This window comes from Microtus ochrogaster (assembly GCF_000317375.1).
Source record: "Microtus ochrogaster isolate Prairie Vole_2 chromosome 14 unlocalized genomic scaffold, MicOch1.0 chr14_random_2, whole genome shotgun sequence".
Taxonomy (NCBI): Eukaryota; Metazoa; Chordata; class Mammalia; order Rodentia; family Cricetidae; genus Microtus; species Microtus ochrogaster.
The window spans coordinates 8,820,459-8,842,666 of NW_004949097.1; the positions used below are offsets into that span (position 1 = coordinate 8,820,459).

The window sequence follows — 22,208 nt, forward strand, 5'->3', positions numbered from 1 at the left end:
ACAAAGGTCCTGAGACACCATCTCAAACAGCCTAGAGAAAAGGACACAAGAAAGCACGCTGCAATGTCTAACTTTATTTGTTCAAGAGCTCCTAGTGCAAACATCAAACAAGTCTGGGTTTTGATCTGTGAGCTCATATCACATGTCAGGGGAGAAGCAAATTGTGACCTATAGACAAGGCTGAAGACTAAAGGTTCACGGTTAGTGACTTTGGAGGCTTGGGTTTACAGCCTAGAACCCGGCAGTCACAGGTCTTTTAGGTCCTTCTGGATGTCCCACAGGGTGTCTGCACTCTTCCTGAGCTGAGCAACCTCATCATCCTTCAGCTTCTGGTTGATGACGCTGGTCAGTCCTCGGGCATTGAGGATGCATGGGAGGCTGAGGAAGACTTCGTTCTCAATGCCATACATCCCCTGTGAGAGCAACAAAAGCATTCAGACAAGGCATGAGGTCATGGTACAAATGATCAGCAGAGTTATGTTGTATTCTCCTATTTTTCATTTAACTGGTCCATATGTCCATATATCTTTGGGGTTTGAAGTCATTTTCATATTTATAGACTATACAAACTTACACTGCAAAAAAACTAGCTACAGGAAGGTAGTCAGTACTTAGTTTTTAAGTCAAATACTATTTTCTGCTTAAATATGCTTTGCTATATGAGTCTTTAAATGACTTTCAATGAGGTCCCTTAATGGATAACTTTCCATCAACTCATTTTTTTTTCATTTTTATATTGTTTGTGCCTGGGGTGGCACATGCCTTTAATCCCAGCATTCAAAAGGCAGAAGTACACAGATCGTTGAAGCTAAACTATGCAGAACAAGTTCCAGGACAGCCAGGGCTACACAGAGAAACTTGTCTTGAAAAACAAAACAACAACAACAACAAAAATTTTTGTGTGTGTTTGTGTCTGTGAGTTTATGTGTGCCAATGAGTACAGGTGTCTACAAAAGCCAGAAGAGGGCGTCAGATCCCCTGGAACTGGAGTGACAATACCATCAAGAGGTGCTGAGGAAGCAGTTTTAACTCACTTTCAAATGTTCTTTAAATAAGGGAAATGATTATGGATTCAATTTCCCTATATAACTAATAGATTAATTAGTTACGTTATCTTAATCTTTAAAACTATTAACCTCAAACATTTTTGTACATACACCAAAGTAGATAAAATAAAAACATTCTTCTCTAGGCACCCTAAAGAAGTCAACAATTACTCAAATTGACCCATACTCGCTTTATAAACTGTCCATAGTACCCTAAGCCAAACATCTGGTGCCATGCTGTACACCTAACTACATTTCTGTATGTGTGGGGATGCATGTGCGCATCGTGTTTCAATGTGTGCATGTAGAAGTCAGAAGTTGGCAGCAGGTGTCTTCCTTGATGGCTCTTCACTTTACTCCCCTTTGAAATGACAGCTTGTCAATTCAGCTTCCCAGCCAGCTAGCTTACTTTTGGCGATCCCACTTACTTGCCATATTTTTTTTTTTTATTCTTGGCACTGACATGTAGAAACAACTCACTTGCTACATACGCTGTTTTAATATAACTTTGCTTTCCTTGGATAGATTTTATTCCAACGAAGTAATATAGTAAAGGTTCGTCTCAAACTTGCCATGTAGCTGAGGATGACTTTGAACTTCTGATCCTTTTGTCTCTACATCCTCAGTGCTCAGATCTGCACAAATACACCTGATTTCAGCAGAACTGGGAAAACAAACCTACATCCAGTCCCTAGCTTCATATGTTCTTTTGGCCTCTTTTGTATGTTTGCTTCATAGTTTTTTAATTAAACTAGATTTGCTACGTTATCGAGTGCTCCATGAAAGGCTGTCTACGGTTTATTACATACGCTTAAAATGGACCTCGTATATGCTTATTTAATAGTACAATAGAGGCAGGTTCTGAACAGGACTCATGGTTAATAGTTTTTATGGCACACAAGGAAGATTTCTCAGAAAACGTTATCAGACACTTCAGCTCCTACAAAGTTAAGTGCTCTTGCCTTAGACTTTGGTTGGGAAGAGATCAACTATGTTTCTATAAACTGTAAATGCAGAAGTAACTGTGGACTGAAGCTTCTTTGTCTTTCTCTAGATGAATCTCTTTATACAACATGACACTAGACATGCTGCTACTTCTTTCCCCCAGCGGTTTCTCTCACCTTCACCATCGTAGACACAGGGTGAATCCGAGACAGGTTTTTCAACATGGACTCAATGAGGTCAGCCACACTTAGCCCAATGGCCCAGTTGGTATAGCCTTTCAGCTTGATGACTTCATAGGCACTTAGGAAAAGAAACCATTTGAGAGATCATTGAACCCGACACTGAATTGACACCTGCTCTGTCTCTAATGGTCATCATGGCCAATTTCTAAACTTTTCCAGCTTTAGTTCCTCTTAGTAAAGGAGAACATACACTTGCTTTGTAAGATTTTTATGAGCATCAAGTGAATTAATGTACAAATAAGAGCTGTAAAAATGTAAGGACTACATGGCAGAGTGATACACAGGTATCAGTGGATATTTACAAAGTTATGATGGTTATGAATGTTGACTCTCTTTTCAAGATTTTTTTAAAATGTATGCATGTGTACCATGTGTCTGTGTGTTTGTATGTGCAGGTGGGTATATGTGCACATTGAGTGCCAGTATCCAGGGCCAGAGGTATCAGATGCCCCCAGAGCTGGAGTTATAGGCAATCATGAGTCACCCACTGTGGGTGCTGGGAACTTAACTCCAGTCCTTTACAGGAGCAATACAAACCCTTGATTGATAAGTTATTTCTCCAGTCCCTAAAACCATACACTTCCCACCACCATTGATTTACAAAGAAGTGTATTTCTAAATGTATTAATGAACTTAGGAAACAGTGAAAGACAAGATAAGCCATCACTCAAATGAGCAGTAACTTCATTCATAAAATCAAAGCACTGAAAAATCTAAGAAAATTTTAACCTGTAGATTTATTTTTACTACTCAGTCAAAATCTCCAAGAAGAGTCATTCTAAGTAAAACTTCCATATTTGAGGTAGCAATTTTTCTGCAAGAACTTTGCAAATAATAACACTGAACACTTGTCAGTGATAAAGCCCTGTATGTAATGTGTTGCTTCATTTCGACAAGTCTCCAGGGTCTTACACTATACACAACTAACATGATTATCAATGACTAAAACCTATACTTAATGCATCTAGGAGAAGAGGGGTGATAGATAACCCTGAAGGTTAAATGGCTTCCAGTATGATAGTCAGCTTGAGTATCGGAGCCAGAAGAATCCAAGCCTGCATTTTTGGCTGCATTTCAGAGTGATACATTGTTGGGACACAACAATCATGAAAGAGAATAGTTGGTAACCGAGAGGAATGGCTTTAGAAAATGAAATTAATGTGGGAGACTTTTTTAAGGGGGTGGGGTATGGTGAAGGGCAGTAAGACCAGTGCTGCTTAAATACTTTCAGCAATTTGCCTGACTGTGTGTGCACATGGTTATTTGACTAACAGGGTCCAGGTTTACCTTATTGGTTGACAGGTAACACAGTGAAGGCCCTCTCTCTAGGCAGTTCCATGTTGACTGCTACAGCTAGATTTGTATTGCAGCTTTCTCTAGATACCTGCACAGCAAATCTGACTGGTCTAAATTAATCCTGCCCACTTCTCAAAGAGACTCATCAGGGGAGGAGCTTCCTGAGCAGGCTGTGTGGAAACAGCTTAGAGTTTTACCTTCTGGGACAGGACACAAACTCACCAACGTGGGGTCATCTCTACTCACCTGTCCACCACCATCTTATGTACTTCCTTCCAGTTTTCACTGTCATTGTCCGTTCCCATTTCAGGGTTCAGCTCCTGAAGGGAGACTCCTGCCACATTCACCCCACTCCACACAGCCACTGTGAGAAAAACAAAACTTTCTTATCTCAGATCTCAACTCTGATGCAAATTATCCCAACACTAGTTGGTACTATTCAGTGGCATCTGACTCTAGTAGAGTTTTCATCCCCTTTGGAGGGAGTATTTGTTCTAATACTTAGCTTCAACTAGCAACAAAACTGACCTTTTAAATAAATAAATAAATATAACATGCATGTGTACATACACACATACATAATTTGTATGTATGTATGTATGTACTTGTATGAGCATGTACAGGTGCCCAAGGAGTCCAGAAGAGATAGTCGAAGCAACTGGGGCTGAAGTGACAGGCAGTTGTGAGCCACCTAATGTGGGTGTTATCAACTTGGTCCTCTGCCTTCTGCCACAGCAGCGACTGCTCTTTGCTGAGCCATGGCTCCAGTCCCTACTACTGACCTTTTTCACTCTCAACATATGTGGTTCAAAACAGTCACTGTATAATTTATAGAGAACATAAAATTCTTTCCAAATCTCTAGGTTGGTAAAAATCACAAGAGATTATAGTTTGAGACCATCCTAAACTCTCAATTTTAGAAATATAAACTCCTCTACTGGGGATTGTTTGTTTGGTAACAAAAGCCCATTTCTTCTTAAGAAAGAAAAGATCTATGGTAATTATACCCAAATACAGTTATTATAAAAGCACACTAATATATAAATTAGGGTCTCCATAATTTAGGGGAGAATGTCTACAAACAAACATAGGAACTGGACTTTGAAACCTGAGTCTCACACTCCAAAAGTGTGACTCACAGTATGAATGAGGGTTCAAGTACAGTTCAGTGCAATTACACAGAGACAGCAGCTAAACTGCTAGGGACCAAGTAAGACCCTCATGGTCCATGGTTTCTACTGCTTCAGGCCAACTAGACATCCTCATGGATTTTAAGGAACACCATGGGATGTGAGATTCCCCTCTGTATGCTGTGAATACCATTGGTGAATAAAAGAACTGCCTTGGCCTGTTGATAGAGCAGAAGTTAGGTAGGTGGAGAAAACAAATACGGAGTTTAACACAGTGTCTCACTGTTTGCTGGTGGTGTGCTGCAGCTCCTTAAAGAGAGGTTTTCCTGACTCAGTGGTAGCCGTGGTTTTGAAATGCCGGCTTTCTGGGCCGTGCTGCTAGCATGACCTCTGGCTCTCTCAGGAGATCCAGCCAAGGAGCATTTAAATGGGGTCTCTGAGAAGAATGCTACAGCTTGCTTTGTGGAGACACAGACCCACTGTGTGCCTGAAAATGGGGCTGTGAGCATGGCTCTCAGAGGTAGCAAACAGCTCCACCATGCTGGGCTGGGCAGGACAAGCAGGCAGTGCTGTATTTCCTCTAGCAATGGCGCCACTTAAGTTTATAAGAAGGGCTTAACATTTTAAGAGGCAATTCTGGTCAAAAAATAATTACAGATATACAATAAAGACAAATCAAGATGGAAAAGACCTCTAAATGAGACACAGTGTTTAAAAAAATGTACATAGGCTTGGGAGAGAAAAAAAAGAGTAAAGAGATAGTAAATGTAATATAAAAGAATACAGATAGTAATAGATTAAAGGATCAAAAATAATAAAATAGGTATTAAACTTGTAAAAAAAAGGTAACAGAGTAAAAATAAATAAGCCATGCAAAGATAAGATATACAAAGAGAGTCGGATTATGTATATTATTATGTTTTCTTTAAATTTTTTGACTGTGAAGGAGTTAAGTACAGAGAGACATTTCATTGTATGGGATGCTAAGCTAAGCCAACATATATCAGGCAAGCTGGCTCAGCAAGTAAAGGTGTTTGTTGCCAAGACTGATGGCCTGAGTTTGGTCCTTGATAACTTTGTGATAGGAGGAAAGCAACTCCCAAAGTTGTCCTCGGATTTCTACATGTGTGCAGATGTTCACACTGAGATGTTTTTAAAAATAGCTAGATGAAGTTGGGCATGGTGGCACATATCTCTACCCCCTGTACTAGAGAGGCAGAGGTAGATTTTTGTGAATTCAAAGCATACCTGGTCTACATGTCAAATTCCAGGACAGCTACATTGTAAAGTTCCATAGTAAGACCCTGTCTGTAAAACAACGAAAAATAAAAAAGATAGCAAGGTGGATGGATGCATGAATGGATGGATGGATGGAAGGATGGATGGATGGAAGGATGAGTGGATAGATGGATAAATGGATGGATGGATGGATGGATGGATGATGGATGGATGGATGAGTGGATGGATGGATGGATGGATGGATAGATGGATAGGTGGATAAATGGATGGATGGATGGATGGATGGATGGATGGATGATGGATGATGGATGGATGATGGATGGATGAGTGGATGGATGGATGGATGGATGGATGGATGGATGGATGGATGGATGGATGGATGGATGGATGGACGGATAGATGGATGGGTGGATGGGTGGGTGGATGGGTGGGTGGATGGATGGATGGAAGGATGGAAGGATGGATGGGTGGATGGATGGATGAACAGATGACAGCAAAAGCAAACTGGAATAGAGTCAAAAATACAACTATACTATTTCTGAATTCTTTCTGAAATATAGCAAAGCATATAAAACTAAAGTTTGAATTAAAAGAAGAACAGTCTGCATAAGCCGGAAGCACAAAGGAATCATTTTCTTACCGCTGGAGTCACCATGTTCGCCCAGAATCCACCCATGGCAACTGCTGGGATGAATACCAAGCTTCTCAGCCATAAGGTAGCGAAACCGAGCAGAATCCAGGTTGCATCCACTTCCAATCACACGGTGCTTGGGTAACCCGCTTAGTTTCCAGGTGACATAAGTAAGAATGTCCACTAGATATTTTAGAAAAAAGAAAGTAAATTGGAACTGCTGAACCAATTAGAAGGTATTCTGGCTTCTCCCTCTCCACATGCCCATCTCTCAGATGAGATATGACCTAAAAAAAGTCTGTAACTTAACTTTTCAGACTCAGGTTCAGACAGATAAGAATGAAGCATTAGTAAAGAAAATGTAAATATAAAATATGTAAAAACTGTGCACTTGTATTATTATTTGACATAAGATTACCTAGGAACTTTACAAGTCGATGAACTTTACCATGAAAGAAAGAAAAAGGGCTGATTCAGCCCTCACTGGGATAGCTTGAATAAGAAAGTCCCCCATTGGCTCATGTAGTTGAATGCTTAGTCACCAGGGAATGATCAGAAGAATCAGGAGGCATGGCCTTGTTGAACTAAGTATGGCCTTATTGGAGTATGTGTGGCCTTGCTGGAGGAAGCACGTCAGTAGGGAGTGGGCTTTGAGGTTTCAAAAGCCCATGCCAGGTCCAGGCTCCCTCACTCTGCCTGTGGATCAGGATGTAGAACTCTCGGTTATTGCTCCAGCACCATGTCTGCCTGTGGGCTGCCATGGTTCCTGCTATGATAATAAACCTCTGAAACTATAAGTCAGCCCCAATTACATGCTTTATTTTGTTGTAAGTGTCCTGGTCATGGTGTCTCTTCCACAGCAACATGACACTGACGTACTCACTTAGATTGCCCCCAGTTCTAACCGTCTGTGGCTGTGGAGGCTGTCATCACAAACAATTGCCACTTCTAGGTTAGCAAGGGCTGCCAGGATGCATTTTCTTGAGTACGATATTGTCTAACAAGTTATCATGAAATTCATGTCATTACTGTCTCATGGTTGGACAGCTGCTGTGTAACCTTCACCCCTGTGTGGCACAGTGGTAAGACATTTGCTGGGTACAGAAGGTAAAGGCTATGTTGGAACGAAAAGGAAAGACGCACACTGTCGGAAAAGAAGCCAACAGTGCATCTGGTTATCCCCCCACTGCACTCCTCTGTGCAGCCTGGCGAAGGTATTTTAAGCTCACTCTGACTGGATAATGCCTTTGTATGCCAACTTGAATGCATCAGAAGTGGTTCACCCCTGCAGATGTGGTTCCCTCCCACACACACTCCCTTGTAGAAGTGGTTCCCACCCTACAGAAGTTCCCTGAAGACTCAGACTTGGAAGGTTTACCATGGGAGTGATATAATTAGTGACGACTGAAACAGGACATGGATATGGAATAATACAGCTAGCTCTCTGCCATTTCTGTTCTACATGACCTGGTGCACATGTTTACATACATGACTGAACCATCCAGGAAGCCCCAATCTAGACTCATAAAGAATGGGAATACAGAAATGGTCTCTTAACAGGTCCTAATCCCCAGTACTAAGGGAACTGCAGTGATCCCCAAGCTTCTTCACAATCCTCCAAGGAAGGGTCAGATGCGCACCATCACGCAGTAACATAGATGATAAACTACAGACCAAAGATGTGTGACACTGACCTGAGCGGGGACACAACTCAACGGGAGAATACTTACCTACCATGTAGTTCAATCCCCCGTGCACCCCAAAACAAGCATGTGTGCGTGTGCGTGCGTGTGTGTGTGTGTGTGTGTGTGTGTGTGCATGTGACAGAGATGGAACTTTAGCCATTTGTTATGGCACATGATAAAGTAAAATTTACTTTCAAAACCTTAAATTGTTTTTAGAAAACGTTCTTTTTATAAACAGAAAGAAAAAAAGCTAAGGCAAGAAAATGTCAAACAAAAACCAGCTCGGCCATTTCAAAATCACTTTCTTTGCAAGATGGTGACAGAAAAACAATTGATACCAGGTTCTACAAGCTGATTCTGTTTTTAGAAAGTTTTAGTTATTTTTCTTTTATGTGTGTTTATATACCTATATGTCCATATGCCACACGCAGAGGCCAGAAAAGGGCATCAGATCCCCCAGTACTAGAATTACAGATGGTTGTGAGCCAACATGTGGGTGACGGAAATCGAATCTGGGTCCTCTGCAAAGGCAGCTGCGGGCTCTTAACTACCAAGTCATTCTCTCCAAGCCCCTTTGGGAGATGTCACTATTTTGTCTCTTGTCCTGATTTATCAATTCAAATAAATGGCTCGGTGGCAACTTGGTGGTGTAGATTTTGCTTCTGACTTTTACCCTGGTCTGATGGCCCAGCAGAACCTGTAAACAATGGCATCATATAATTTTTACTATTAGGCTAAAAGAGGTGGTGTCAGGGACTGGAGTGTGTTATATATGGCGTATGCACACAAGAGCACACACACCTGTGTAAGCGTGAAGGCCAAAGGTCTATGAGTCTTCCTCAATTGCTCCCTGTCTTATTAACTAATCCAGAGTTGGCCAGTTTGGTTAGGATGGCTGGCCAATGAGTGCCAGGCAATCTCCTGTTGCCATCTTCCTGGCACTGAAATTAAAACTGTGTGTCCTCAAGCATGGCATTTTACCTGGTTGCTATAGATCCAAACCCAGGTCCTTACACTTTCATAACATATACTTTGCAGGATCATTGCCCAGATCCATCTTTACATCATTAACAAATGCCTTCCAGCTCTACAGCACACAATAGATGAAACAAAAAGATGAAACCCCACCATACAAAACTCACATTTTTAAACATTTGGCCTGGGATGGAGCCATCTGTTTTGCAAACACCATCTTTCTGCACCAGTAACAGAAGACATGTGAACCAACTCTGCCAGTAAGCGAACCCAAAACAAAGTCCCCAAAGGCGAAGCAGACAGAACAGAACCAGACAGGCCACTGTCACAGTTAAAGCCCCGCGTTAGTACCTGGGTTGGACACCACAATGATGGTGCAGTCAGGGCTGTACTTGACGATCTGAGGAATAATGAACTTGAACACATTGACATTTCTCTGCACCAGGTTGAGTCGACTCTCTCCCTCCTGCTGACGGACTCCTGCTGTCACCACCACGATCTTAGAATTGGCTGTCACGGAGTAATCTTGAAGAGATATGGCAAGAGAAGGAACCTTAAATTCAACTCCTGGGCCAAATAGGCCATCTATGGTATGCTCTGGAAGCTTCACCATGCATAAGTCTCCAGAACTTACAAGAGTTAAAGTTTCTGTATTAAAAGACTGTGTTTTAAAAAGATGTGTGTGTGTGTGTGTAGATGAGGGCATCAGATCCTCTGAAGCTGGAGTGGCAGGTGGTTGTGAGCTGCCCACACAGGTAGTGTGGACCGAACCTAGGTCCTCTAGAAGAGCAGCACACAGTAGTCAACTAAACACTAGGCCATTCCTCCAGCCCCTATTTAAAGGTTTTCAGAGCCGGGTGGTGGTGCACAGCTTTAATCCCAGCACTCTGGAGGCAGAGGTAGGTGGATCTCTGTGAGTCTGAGGCCAGCCTGGTCTACAAGAGCTAGTTCCAAAACAGGCTCCAAAGCTACAGAGAAACCCTGTCTAAAACAAACAAACAAGAAAGAAAAAAGGATTTTCAGGTTCAAACTTCTGCAGCTGTATTTTTTCTTCCCTGAGAGACAATGAAGCAACCCCACTTTAAAACTGGCAAATAATGAACCAGGGAAATGCCCTAAAGTATGTCTGTGGCTAAGAAATCCATTGGATTTCCATGAACAGCTGAAACATGTCAGTGAGCCCGCAGCCCAGCAGACAGGCTTTCCACAATCACCATGAAATTATGGTTTTGCATATTCCTGTTAGTAACACACAAGGCAAATAAAACTCAATTTTAAGTTTCTCTTTAGCCATATAATGCTACTGATATCTATAAAGGAAAAGAAACTGTTAAGTTTGGATTGGAAATCAAATTTTGATTTCTAATATTCCATGTACCAAGGGATGGGACACACTTCTAATGCCAGCACTCAGGAGGTTGTACCAGGAGGACTGCCATGAATTCAAGGCCAGTATGAGTTACACACTTATGTATTATACATATACATACACATGTCTACAGTATGTAAAGGCGTGCATGTACGCATGTTTAAGAGAGTCTCACTTGTAGGGGTGTGGTCGATTAATAACCAGACCAGCTCAATACAAAAGATTTAGTTTTTAATAATGAGGAAAAAGGGAAAATTTACACGACCAAAGATCCCGTGAACTGCATGAGCGCAGGGAACCAAAGAGAGAGTGGGGGAGCGCACCCGCAAGATTTATCTGTATTCTTTCTCCTTAGGGCAGCACACCCCCAAGACAGAATGTGATTGGCTGAGCTTCCCCATCACTCACTATGCAGCCCTGGCTGGCTTGGAACTTATTATGTAACCAGGCTGGCCTAGAACTGCTTGCCTGTGTCTCCTGAGTGCTGGGATTATAGATGTGTGCCACCATACCTGGTTGTCACATATTTGTTAGGGAAGATTATTTATGTTCTAGTGGTATTAATTTTCGTAGAATATTTTATTTTTCTGCTAAGGAAGTGTTGATGCAATCAGCAAACTCCAACACAACAGCTCATTCCCATCACTAATGCAGAAGATTAACAGTCTTTTCCCATAAGATGCAAGGACTGGTCTTATCTCCTCCTCACGACTGTGTTCTGAAGGTGGAATGACAAACCCAACCACCTGACCCAGGACTCTGAATGCTACATAAGTAACAGCCATTAGCTAGCTTCTTCCAAGGGAGCTGAGGAACGAGAGAACAATTCTGGGACAAAGGAAATGCAGAATTCTTGAAAACAGATATTACATATAATCATTCTGGGGTTTTATTATTTTTTAAAAGGTAAAGATGATTTTAAAAAAAAAGAAAAGAAAACACACAAATTTTACTTCAGAAAACAAACTGCGCTGCTGAGCACAGCCCTGCACACCTATAATCCTGCAGCTAGGAGAGGCCAGCGTCAAGTGCATAGTGAGTTCAAGGCAACCTGGATTCCATGAGCTCTGTCTCAAGCAAGCGAAATGAACAAAAACCATGTGTTTGTAATGTAAAGCTGACAAAGATGACTTCTGGTATGTGGCACACAGGACCACATTCTACAGGGATTCTCAAAGACAGAACGTGCTCACATGCTGTGTGCATCCAAAGCAAAATCTCCAGAAAACAGATGTCTAGAAAATGATGCAAAAAGGTTGGCGTGTCCGAGGCCAATACAGACAGTAAACACAGCACATCACATTTCTTTCACATAAGCCTGAGATTCTCTACTGGTGATATGGCCACAGTAGAAATGGAGAAGAATCTCATTTTTAATGACTATACATTCTACAGGAAGTAGAATTGAGAACAAATTTTAAATTAAATAGGGGACTATTTCTAGGTAGATGGAAATTTTGTAGTATATGAAATTACTAAAAAAGATCATGAGTGTTTTGTCATTAGCCATTATTAAAACAATCACTCCACAACTGCAACTTTTTCTAGTTTAAAAAAATAGTTTTCTCCCTCCTTCTGCTCCTCATTGGGACCTTGGGAGCTCAGACCAGTGCTCTAGTGTGGGTCTCTGTCTCTATCTCCATCCATTGCCAGATGAAGGTTCTATGGTGTTATGCAAGATATTCGTCAGTATTGCTATAGGATAGGGTCACCTCAGCTGCCCAAGGGACCAACTGGGGACATCACCATGGGCTCCTGAGAGCCACTCCAGGGTCAAGTCTCCTGCCAACCCTAAAGTGGCTCCCCTAAGAACTGTGATTCCGTGCTCCCCTGTCCAACCTTCCTCCATCCCAATTCTCCTGTTTCCCCAAGTTCCCCCCCTCCTTCCCTTCTAACTTTTCTCTCCCCATCTCCCCCTACCCCATCTCACCCCACCCCCAAGATCCCAACCTTCTCCCTGGCAATTTTGTCTACTTCCCATAGCCAAGAGGATAACTATATGTTTTTCCCTGGGTTCACCTTCTTATTTAGTTTCTTTAGGTTCACCACTTATAGTCTCCGTGACCCTTATTTGTGGTTAGAAACCAATTATGAGTGAGTACATCCCATGTTCATCTTTTTGGGTCTGGGATACCTCATTCAGGATAGTGTTTTCTATTTCCATCCATTTGCATGCAAAATTCGAGAAGTCATTGTTTTTTACTGCAGCGTAGTACTCTAATGTGTATATATTCCATACTTTCTTCATCCATTCTTCCATTGAAGGGCATCTAGGTTGTTTCCAGGTTCTGGCTATTACAAATAATACTGCAAGGAAGTCAGGACCACGAGGGGTATACCCACCCACTGAGACAATGGGGCTGATCTATTGGGAGCTCACCAAGGCCAGCTGGACTGTGACTGAGAAAGCATGGGATAAAACCGGAATCTCTGAACATGGCGAACAATGAGGGCTGATGAGAAGCCAAGGATAATGGCATGGGGTTTTGACCCTACTTCATGTTCTGGCTCTGTGGGAGCCTAGCCTGTTTGGTTGTTCACCTTCCTAGACATGGACGGAGGGGAGCGGACCTTGGACTTTCCACAGGGCAGGGAACCCTGACTGCTCTATGGACTGGAGAGGGAGGGGGAAAGGAGCTTGGGGGAGGGGGAGAAAGGTGGGAGGAGGGGGAGGGAAATGGGAGGCTGGGAGGAGGCGGATTCTTTTTTTTTCCTTTTCTCAATAAAAAAAATAGTTTTAACTGGGTGGTGGTGGCATACATCTTCAATCCTAGCCCACAGGAGGCACAGGAAGGTGGATTTGTGAGTTCAAGGCTATCCTGGTTTACAGAACCAGTTCTAAGAAATCCTGTCTCAAAACGAAACCCAAACAACAACAAAACCTGAAAAACAAACAAACAAAGTTTAGGATAGAGTATAACTCAGGAAACGTTGGGCACTTGCTCCGCATCCAGCAAGGCCCTGGGCATCATCACCACAGATAGTAATAGCAATAAATTAAAAGTAAATGATAAGTTTGTCATGCTGGAGGGATAATTTTATCCATTATAAAATTTCTTTCACATAAGATCCCTTGTAGCATGCAAAGAAACTACCTACCTTTATCCGCCACGATTTTGGAAGTCTGAAGAAACAAGCTCCCGTGCTGCAGATCCATCATCTCTCCTTTGAGCTTGTCCTCCAGGACATCCACAAGGGCAAGTTCATCAGCTAGGGACTAGGAACACAAAAGCGGGCATTCGTTCCTGTCATGGTTTGAGTATGAAGTCTCCCACAGGCTGTGTGTTCTCAACACGCAGCTCCAGCTAGCAGAGCTGTCTGTGGAAAGTAGAACCTTGAGGACACGAAGCTTCACTGGACAAGGGGGTCACTGGGGATGGGCTTGGGGTCCACATTATAGCTGGCTTAACTTCCCACCTTATCTTTGCAGCCTGATCTACAGAGATATAAATAAACATGCCTTCTCTGCCATTGATTGTCTGTGAGGGAAAGTAACACACCTTCTCATTTGAATTGCTCACCAAGGGTTTGAGTATAAAAATAGCACCCTAAGTTATACAAGGAAGGTTTAGGACCAATATATCCTAAAGAAGTCTTTACAAATAGCTAAGCACCCAATGTCTAAAATCCTCAACTTTGGTGTTTGGTCTTCAATGACAATTCAAGAGAAAGTACAAAGATTCCTCGTGAAAGTTAAGTTGGTTCATTAAAAGACACATTGCCTACACATTATGTACACATATGAACATATATATGAACAAATATGTACATATATGAACACACACATATCTATGAGAGACAAAGACAGATGATAGATAAAGACTGACTCAGAACAACATTAGAAGTGTGTTTTGATGTCATCATAGTTCAGAGGGCTTATGGGAGGGTGATCGATTTAAATCTCCAAAGGTGAGTTCACATTGGAGTTGAATGTGGTTGAACCCTAGAATGCTTAACTTGTCAGGAAGGGCAGTCAAGTCTTAGGATAAAGAGCCAATCCTCGGGAACCAATACCTATACATGGGGAGAGATGACAGCTCTGTATCAAATATGGACACAAACTTTTATATACCTTCTTACTTATACGTGCTTGGAAAACTTTTAAAGACAACTGTTCTTCTGCATGCAGCATCTAAGAGCCCACAACATCCTCATTTTCATTTTCTAGTTCTAAATTAGCACCTTCTCACTTAATAATAACCTAATAGATTCTGTAACCACACCCAGCACCAGCAATTCCAATCGTCTTTTAGTAACAGTACAACACAAGCCAGCGCTTATGTCAGAAAGCACACCACAGGATGTCAGTGCCTCTGCGGCAGTGGGTGTAGAGAATTAGCTTTGAAGTGCAGGTTTAGCTGAAGGAAGCAGGAGAGTCAGCACCTAAAAAAACAACCAAAGCGCTGAATATAGCCAACTGTGTGTGCTGCACACCCTCCACAAGCAGAGATACACAGAGAGATGCATGGCCAAGGACTGATGCTGCGGATGACTCAGATCTCTCTACCTACATCTCCACAGCTCATGCATTTACTGTGACTATAAATAAACTACTAAGGAGCAAGACCAGTTGGAACCCAAGCATGCTAATATAGAAATCTTTTTAATCTCAAGAGGAATGGATGTAGTTATGAATTCTGCCTCTTAGTTAATAAATGACTCACATCAATGGGTTGGTATTTGATACCAGCAATTTTATATTCAAGTTCTGGTTAAGTATGAGATTTTTATGGGAGGAAAAGATATAACTTTTCAAATAATTAACCAAATGGGGAAGTACCATTCGCTAATTTTCATTTTTGAGCTTGTCCTAGCCTAGGGATATGTATTAGGATATTCTGAGCAGCTGCAGTGGGCTGCAGGACCCAGGGATACAGTTCTCTCCCATGTCCTGTGCTGCTGTGGCACTGGGTGGGTTATTCACATTAAATAAGTACATTATTTTGTGGTGCTGAGGAACTGAATCCAAGGCCCTGTGTGTTGCAGGAATGCTCTCTATCTGAGCGTATGTTATCTCTATGGTCAACTTTAGAGTCTTTTGTCAGATACGTGGAGGGATAGCCACATGTACAGTTCACGTGACAATGGACAGGTGACATTATTTCTCTTGCCTCAGTTACTTCATCTCAAAACAAGGAAAAGAAAAGTTCTCTGTGAGGAGGATGTAATGTTATGGGCCAAGAATTACAGCATCTGGAAGGTTGAGTTGATGCAGAACTGTCATGAGATTGAGGCCAGCCTGGTTTGAAGGAGACCCCACAGTAAAACAGCAGCATCTACCCTCCCCCCCCAACACACACACAAAAGTTTTTTTAATCTATCAATTGTTTAGAATAAAGCAGTTTACTGGCATTGGCATGAACTTTTTAAAAAAAAATGTAAGCTCAATTGTTTTTGTTCTGACTAAAGAGTGAACACTCAATTAAGACAATTTACAACCCCTATAATTCAGGAGACTATCACATATCGTAGGTATCTAGCCAATTAAAAGCAGCTAGAAAAAAACAAGCAAAAGGGCACAGTACACACTGATCAGTTCTTTGATAACTATTTCTCAGTTAAAAGATTCACAATTTGATCCTTTAGAATTTAAAATTTACACACTGGAGAGATGGCTCTGTGGTTAATGGCACAAGCTACTCTTGGAAAGGAACCAGTTTAGACTCCCAGCACTCACACGGTGGCTCACATCCATCTGGAACTTCAGTTCCAGAGGATCTAACACCCTCTCCTGGCCTTCTCAAGCATGAATGCACATACATTCAGGCAAACACTCATATACATAAAATAAATAAGAAAAAGTGTGGGGTCAGGTCTTGCGGCACATACCCCTAATCCCAACATTCAGGAGGTGGAAGCAGGAGGGACCACAACTTTGAAACCAGTGTGGGATACACATAGACTCTCAAAAGCAATGAAAATAAAAAGTGCTGGGAACGCACCCAGGAACTGAGCTGTAGAATGCTCATCTAGCATACAGAAGAGTTCCTGTGCTCAGTCCCCAACAAAACAACAACAACCCATTAAACTTCACAAACAGAAGGAATATGCTTGGTCAGAGGTACTCGGGAAGCCTCAGCACAAAGAGTCAGTGTACTCTGTGGCGGGGGAGGTGCTGCTTGCGAGCATTGCTTCTCTCTGCCTACATGTAAGGACGCTCTCAGAACCAGCGAGGCCTCAAAGTCACTAAAGTCAGAGAAGCAAGGAAAGAAACAGTGATGTGAACCACAAGGGCTATCTGTAAGCACAACCAAGAGTCTAAGCAGGTGGACGGTGAAAGGAATAGTAAGTCTGGAGACACAAAGTCAGCCTTAAAACTGATGCCTGCCGAGAGCTGTGGACGGCAATGATTATGTAAGAATTTGTCCTGTTCTTAGAAGACACGCTGGGGGGCTTAGAAAGCTTCATCTCATCAAGATATTCTCAAATGCTTTAGGAAACTCATAGTACATACATGATACATATACACATACATACATATACACATACATACACATACGTATATGTATACATACATATACACATACATACATATATACATACACACATATACATACACATACGTATGTGTATACATACATATACACATACATACACACATATACATACACATACGTATGTGTATACATACATATACACATACATACACACATATACATACACATACGTATGTGTATACATATACACATATACATATATACATGCATACACATACGTATATGTATACATACATATACACATACATACATACACACGTATGTATATGTATACATACACATACGTGTATGTATACATACATATCCACATAATGGAGGAGGTTAGAGAGATGAAAGGAAGGAGAGGGAGGAGAAGGGGGGAGAAGACGGCAAAAAGCAGAGGGCTGGCAAATCTGAACGATGCATACATGGAAATGCTGATTTATTAAGATAATTTTTACAAATTTTCTGTTTTAAGTTTGAAATCATTTCTAAATAAAGCCATAGGTTTAAGATTTGAGACTAGTAAGACGTTCTTTCAACAAGCCACTCTACAAAAATCCCCTAAGAAGAGAAAGCGGAGACCACGGCATCTGCATTTTCCAGTCACTCACTCAACCCCAAGTCTCAGTTTATCACCATAGAAATGAGGCCAAGTTACCATGCTGTCCTCCTGATGTGACACCCACCCAACGGGTTAATCACAAAGAAGTCCCCAAAAAGCATATACCAAAGAGGATGCCCCGAAACCGACCTGGACCAGTCGGAAAAAGTCAAAGGCTTGCGAGACAGAGAAAAAGAGGCGTGGTAAGGATATAAAATGCTTGTCTTGGATTGAGGCAAAACCTGCTACAACAGATGTGATTTTGACAACATGGAGAATTTTAAATATGAATATGATGGGGGACACCACACTACTATAGCAGTGTCAAGAAATCCCTGGGTCACACAGAGTGACCAGAACCCTCTGGTAGTCTACAAGTACTGAAAGATAAGTAAGCGTGACCTTCGAAGTTACTTAAGATTGCTAGGCTGTGCAGCTGGAACATGCATTCCTGCAGCACGCATGACCTCTCTTGCTCTTAAAACATACCTTTCCCAGAATGCTGATAGCACAGGCCATTCCAACTTGTCCAACACCTACAACAGTAATCTTATTGTTCGGGGTAGCCGCTTCCTCTTCCGCCACTGGGGCAATGAGCTTTTCCTTAAGGGTTGCCATGTTGCCTACAAGAAAAAGGTGATCAATGCATTTTCCAGGAGTGGAATCTGAGTAAGAAACAGCCTAAAACGACAGAGCTTCAATACCAGAGTAAAGTGCAGCGCAACAAGGAACCTCAGGGTGGTCTAAACACAGAATGCATTTGCGGGAACCACATCACACCTAATGGACGATTTAAACACAGGAAAATTCCCTAGGAGCTTAAAATAAAAGTTCTTCCCCTGGGCAGAGGACTCCAAGCACGCAATTAAGTTGCCATCATCACTCCTATGGCCTTTTTTGTTATAATCGCTCATTACTGGCTAAAGGGTAGAGACATTTGTACTTAAATAAGCTAGTTCCTTCCATTGTCCCTATAAGAAATTTATATACCACCATGTTAACCGGCTAACTTATATTTATAGCTTTTCATAAGCCAACAGAAATGATTATAATTCCCATTATAAATAATGACTTTCACTCCTGGATGGCAAAGTCTGAGTTTTGTGCTTTAAATCTCATGAAACGTTCACTGCCCTTCTCACAAGTTTCTCCTTCATGAGCAAGTATCAAATTTAGTAACCTATGCTGGTTACTTTGTTGCTCTTTAGCTTAGCTTATCACAGCTGACGTCCTGGTCATCATCCTGTTCATAGCCCATCCTGTTCTTCCTACAGCCTTTTCACTTTTAACCCCTGAAGAGCTAAGTGGCAAAACCTGGCTTTGCTAACTGCTGTGTGAAGACCCCTTAGTTGTCCTGAAGGAAGTAGCTGGAGTCAATCACGACTATTGTAGTCTGTAGCTTGTTAGTTTATTTTAAGCCGTTTCTCCAAACTGTACCACTTCAGGGGTTATTTTGCCTTAGAGAATCACATTTGCAGCTTCTTGGTGGACACAAAGACAAGTGCCTCCAAAGGGCTGGGACAAAGCACTTAAAGCGATTCAAACAGACCCTGTATTTTAAGCGGCTTCAACAGAGCGGCTGACTTTCTCCAGTAAGAAAAGCACAGCCTCCCCAACCCCTGCCCACACCAAGTTTATTTTTGTTAGTTGGCTTAAAATCTGTTAGGTAGGTTCCAGAAAGCATTAGGAAGGCCTGGAATCCCAGCATTTAGGAGGTGGAGGCAGGAAGATCAGGGGAGGTCAAGGTCAGACTCCATCACACAGTCACACAGTGAAATCTTGAGATTCCTGAGAGCTTGTCGTGTGTGTGTGTGTGTGTGTGTGTGTGTGTGTGAATTCAGAAAGGGAAAGCAGAAGCTTTCTCCAGCTGTGCTGTCCTGAAAACATCTTAAATTGGGTTGGGTAATTTCAAAAGCGACACTGTTGAAGATCCAGCAAGCACAGGCAGACTCAGCTGTGTAGAGAAAAGTACACATTCTCCTCCCAGCGCCCAACAGTGGTAGAAAATAAGAAGGAAATGGTAAGCATTGTAGCAGGCCTGGCGTCAAATCAGAGGAGTGACTGTAGGGAGAGATAAATTGGAACAAACAAACAAAACACGCCAGTCTCAGGGTCCCCCACATCCCTTCCTAAGATCCCCTCCGCAGAGGATCTTTCTGTGTTAACTGTTAAAGCCCAGGTTTTTCCTCTAATTCCCCCAGGTTGGGGCTCACTCGGTTTGCGGCCCACAAGCCACCTTTCCTGTGCAAAGCAGGTCGCGAGGGAGGCAGCAGCGCGCACATCTCGGATAAAGTCTCTGGAGGCAAGTCTAGGCCTAGCACACTGAACGCAAGAAGTAAACAAAACCTTAGTGCATCTAAGAGGCATAGCAAGCGCAGGTACCCGGCTGTGGGAGGGGGGGGGGGCGAGTGGGGGCAGCGTGAGCCGGGGATGAAGCCGGACGTTTAGGACTGAACTTTGCTTTATCCCCATTCCTACAATCGCAGGGAACTTAATCCATCACTAGGTGCAAGGCCTTCTAACCTTCACAGGACCCACTTGTCCCGCCGGATTCCCTGGCACTTAGGCGCGTGCCCCCAGCCTGCACCCCAGCAGGTGAGTGATGCGTCCGCCACCTGCCGACCAAGGACTTGGTGGGACTAGGTTCACTTACGCTTGTACAAGTCTCTCCCCCGATAGCACACAGGCCTGGGACCAGCCTGCAGGATGCAGATCGAGCCCAGAGTTCAGCCCCAGCCTCCTGCCCACCTCTGCTCCCTGGGCTGGACGCCAAAAAACCGCCAGGCAGAAAGAGGCTGGAGCTGAGATGCTCAGAGGCAAAGGCCCCAGAAGATGGATGTGTCCTAGCTCCTTCCTCCTGTTCCGCCAAACAATTACGCCTCTTCGCTCCCTACCCCCAACATACACCCTGCTGTTCTGTGAGTCAGGCTTTGGGGTCCTGGGTCAAACCTACCGGACAAGAAGAGACTCTGCCTAGCGCTGAGGTAGGAAATCCACCGCAAAGTCAGCAGACTGCACCGCCGATCCTAGATCTGCAAAGGAGGAGGAGGTGGAGGAGGCGGGGCCGCTGCCCTCCAGCCTCCTAGCTTTCTCTATTGTGATTGGAAACCCGAGCTGGGTCTACCACTCCCCTCGGCTCGCTCAATCCCCTTCAAGGACACCGCTGCCGTTAGCACACGCTCTCCCCCGCTCCCTCTCTAAAAGTTGGAGGTCACCTTCTGGCAGCCGCGGCGTTCTCCCAGCTTGAGGTCTGGCTCTCACCGTGGCAGTCTTCGCCTAAACCTGCCTCTCAGGCCTTTCTGGATCTTCCCCATCTTGCGCAAATAGAAATCTATGTCTAGATTGCATTTAGACTCAACTTTAGACCAGTCTCCTCGGTTAAGATGCTGCTGCTGGTCCATCCCTCAGAAAGACCCCCGGTGATTCTGAACTCTCTCAGAAATCACCTCAGAGCAAGGGTCTTGAGCATGCCTGGAATCCCAGCAGTGGGGATGCGGAGTCCAGAGGAAAGCCAGGAGTTTGAGACTAGCCTGGACCCTCCTGTTAAGAGTCTGTTTCAAACAAAAACTAAAAACAGAAGAAAACTAAATATTGCCCGTCATGTTCAAGTTCCTTCGATAAGACATTGGTCTCCCCTCTCCCCACACCTGCTTCAACTAATAGTTGCCTAGGAAAACCAAGGGGCCTGATTTTTGCACTTCACAGTTCTGTCTTCCCACATGCTCAGTAATTTCTCACCCAGCCCAGAGCCTGGTTCCTTACTCCTGCGTTCTAAAGATTGGGGCAGCTGTGTTTTCTTAAGATAAATTGTTTCCCCATTCTCTAGCAATCTTACTGACTCCAGTGTGTGAGAATTTGCCTTTTGTTTTCTCTAAGTGTGTAGATCTTGTGAAGGACCGCTAACTCCATAAATAGAGCTCTCCTCGGCCAAGCCCTGAATATGGAAGTAGGAATAGAACGCGGTGTTCACGGGGTGCTTCTAGGCCCAATTTATTGAAAATCTGGGGGAGTCCGGGAGGAGCTAGCACAGCACTGGGGAACAGAAGGAACGCTGAAATTGAAGAAAAGGAGCTGCTTTGATATAAAGGTGTTAGCAGCTGGGGTGGGGCGCAGCCGTAGGGTGCGTGCTTAGTGTGTGCCAAGTCTTGGGGTTGGAATCCCGGTAGTGAGAGAATAGCGGCCCCAGGAGCTGGAGAGAGGGATGATAATTGGAAGAGGTTCGGGAAGGGATGCACTTTTTCTTCCTGGAAGAAAGGTACCTGCTAAACCTCTCGGCAATGCGGGCTAAAGAAAGTAATGTAAATCATTCCTAGGGAGGGAGATTGGCTATAGAATTGAATACGAATATAAGAAAAAAATTGTCAGGCCGGGCGGTGGTGGCGCACGCCTTTAATCCCAGCACTCGAGAGGCAGAGGCAGGCGGATCTCTGTGAGTTCGAGACCAGCCTGGTCTACAGAGCTAGTTCCAGGACAGGCTCCAAAACCACAGAGAAACCCTGTCTCGAAAAACCAAAAAAAAAAAAAAAAAAGAAAAAAATTGTCAAAAGCGACAACGGGCTTTTCCTTTCTA

At 43.2% G+C, this 22,208-nt stretch overlaps 1 protein-coding gene across 2 annotated transcripts; it reads right to left on the minus strand.

The window, feature by feature from the left end:
• Positions 1-54: 54 nt before the first annotated feature.
• Positions 55-20,700, minus strand: Ldhb (lactate dehydrogenase B). Of its 2 annotated transcripts, none has more exons than XM_005364571.3 (8): positions 20,592-20,700; positions 18,128-18,261; positions 13,658-13,775; positions 9,541-9,714; positions 6,539-6,712; positions 3,776-3,893; positions 2,168-2,291; positions 55-413 (listed from the first exon to the last, which is right to left on the minus strand). In XM_005364571.3, exons 2-8 carry the CDS (start codon positions 18,254-18,256, stop codon positions 246-248), a joined length of 1,005 nt encoding a protein of 334 aa, XP_005364628.1. In that variant the 5' UTR covers positions 18,257-18,261; positions 20,592-20,700; the 3' UTR covers positions 55-245. The 2 variants fall into 2 exon arrangements, with proteins under 2 accessions (XP_005364628.1, XP_005364629.1); XM_005364572.3 differs by lacking the exon at positions 20,592-20,700 and adding an exon at positions 20,292-20,312.
• Between the last annotated feature and the right edge of the window lie 1,508 nt (positions 20,701-22,208).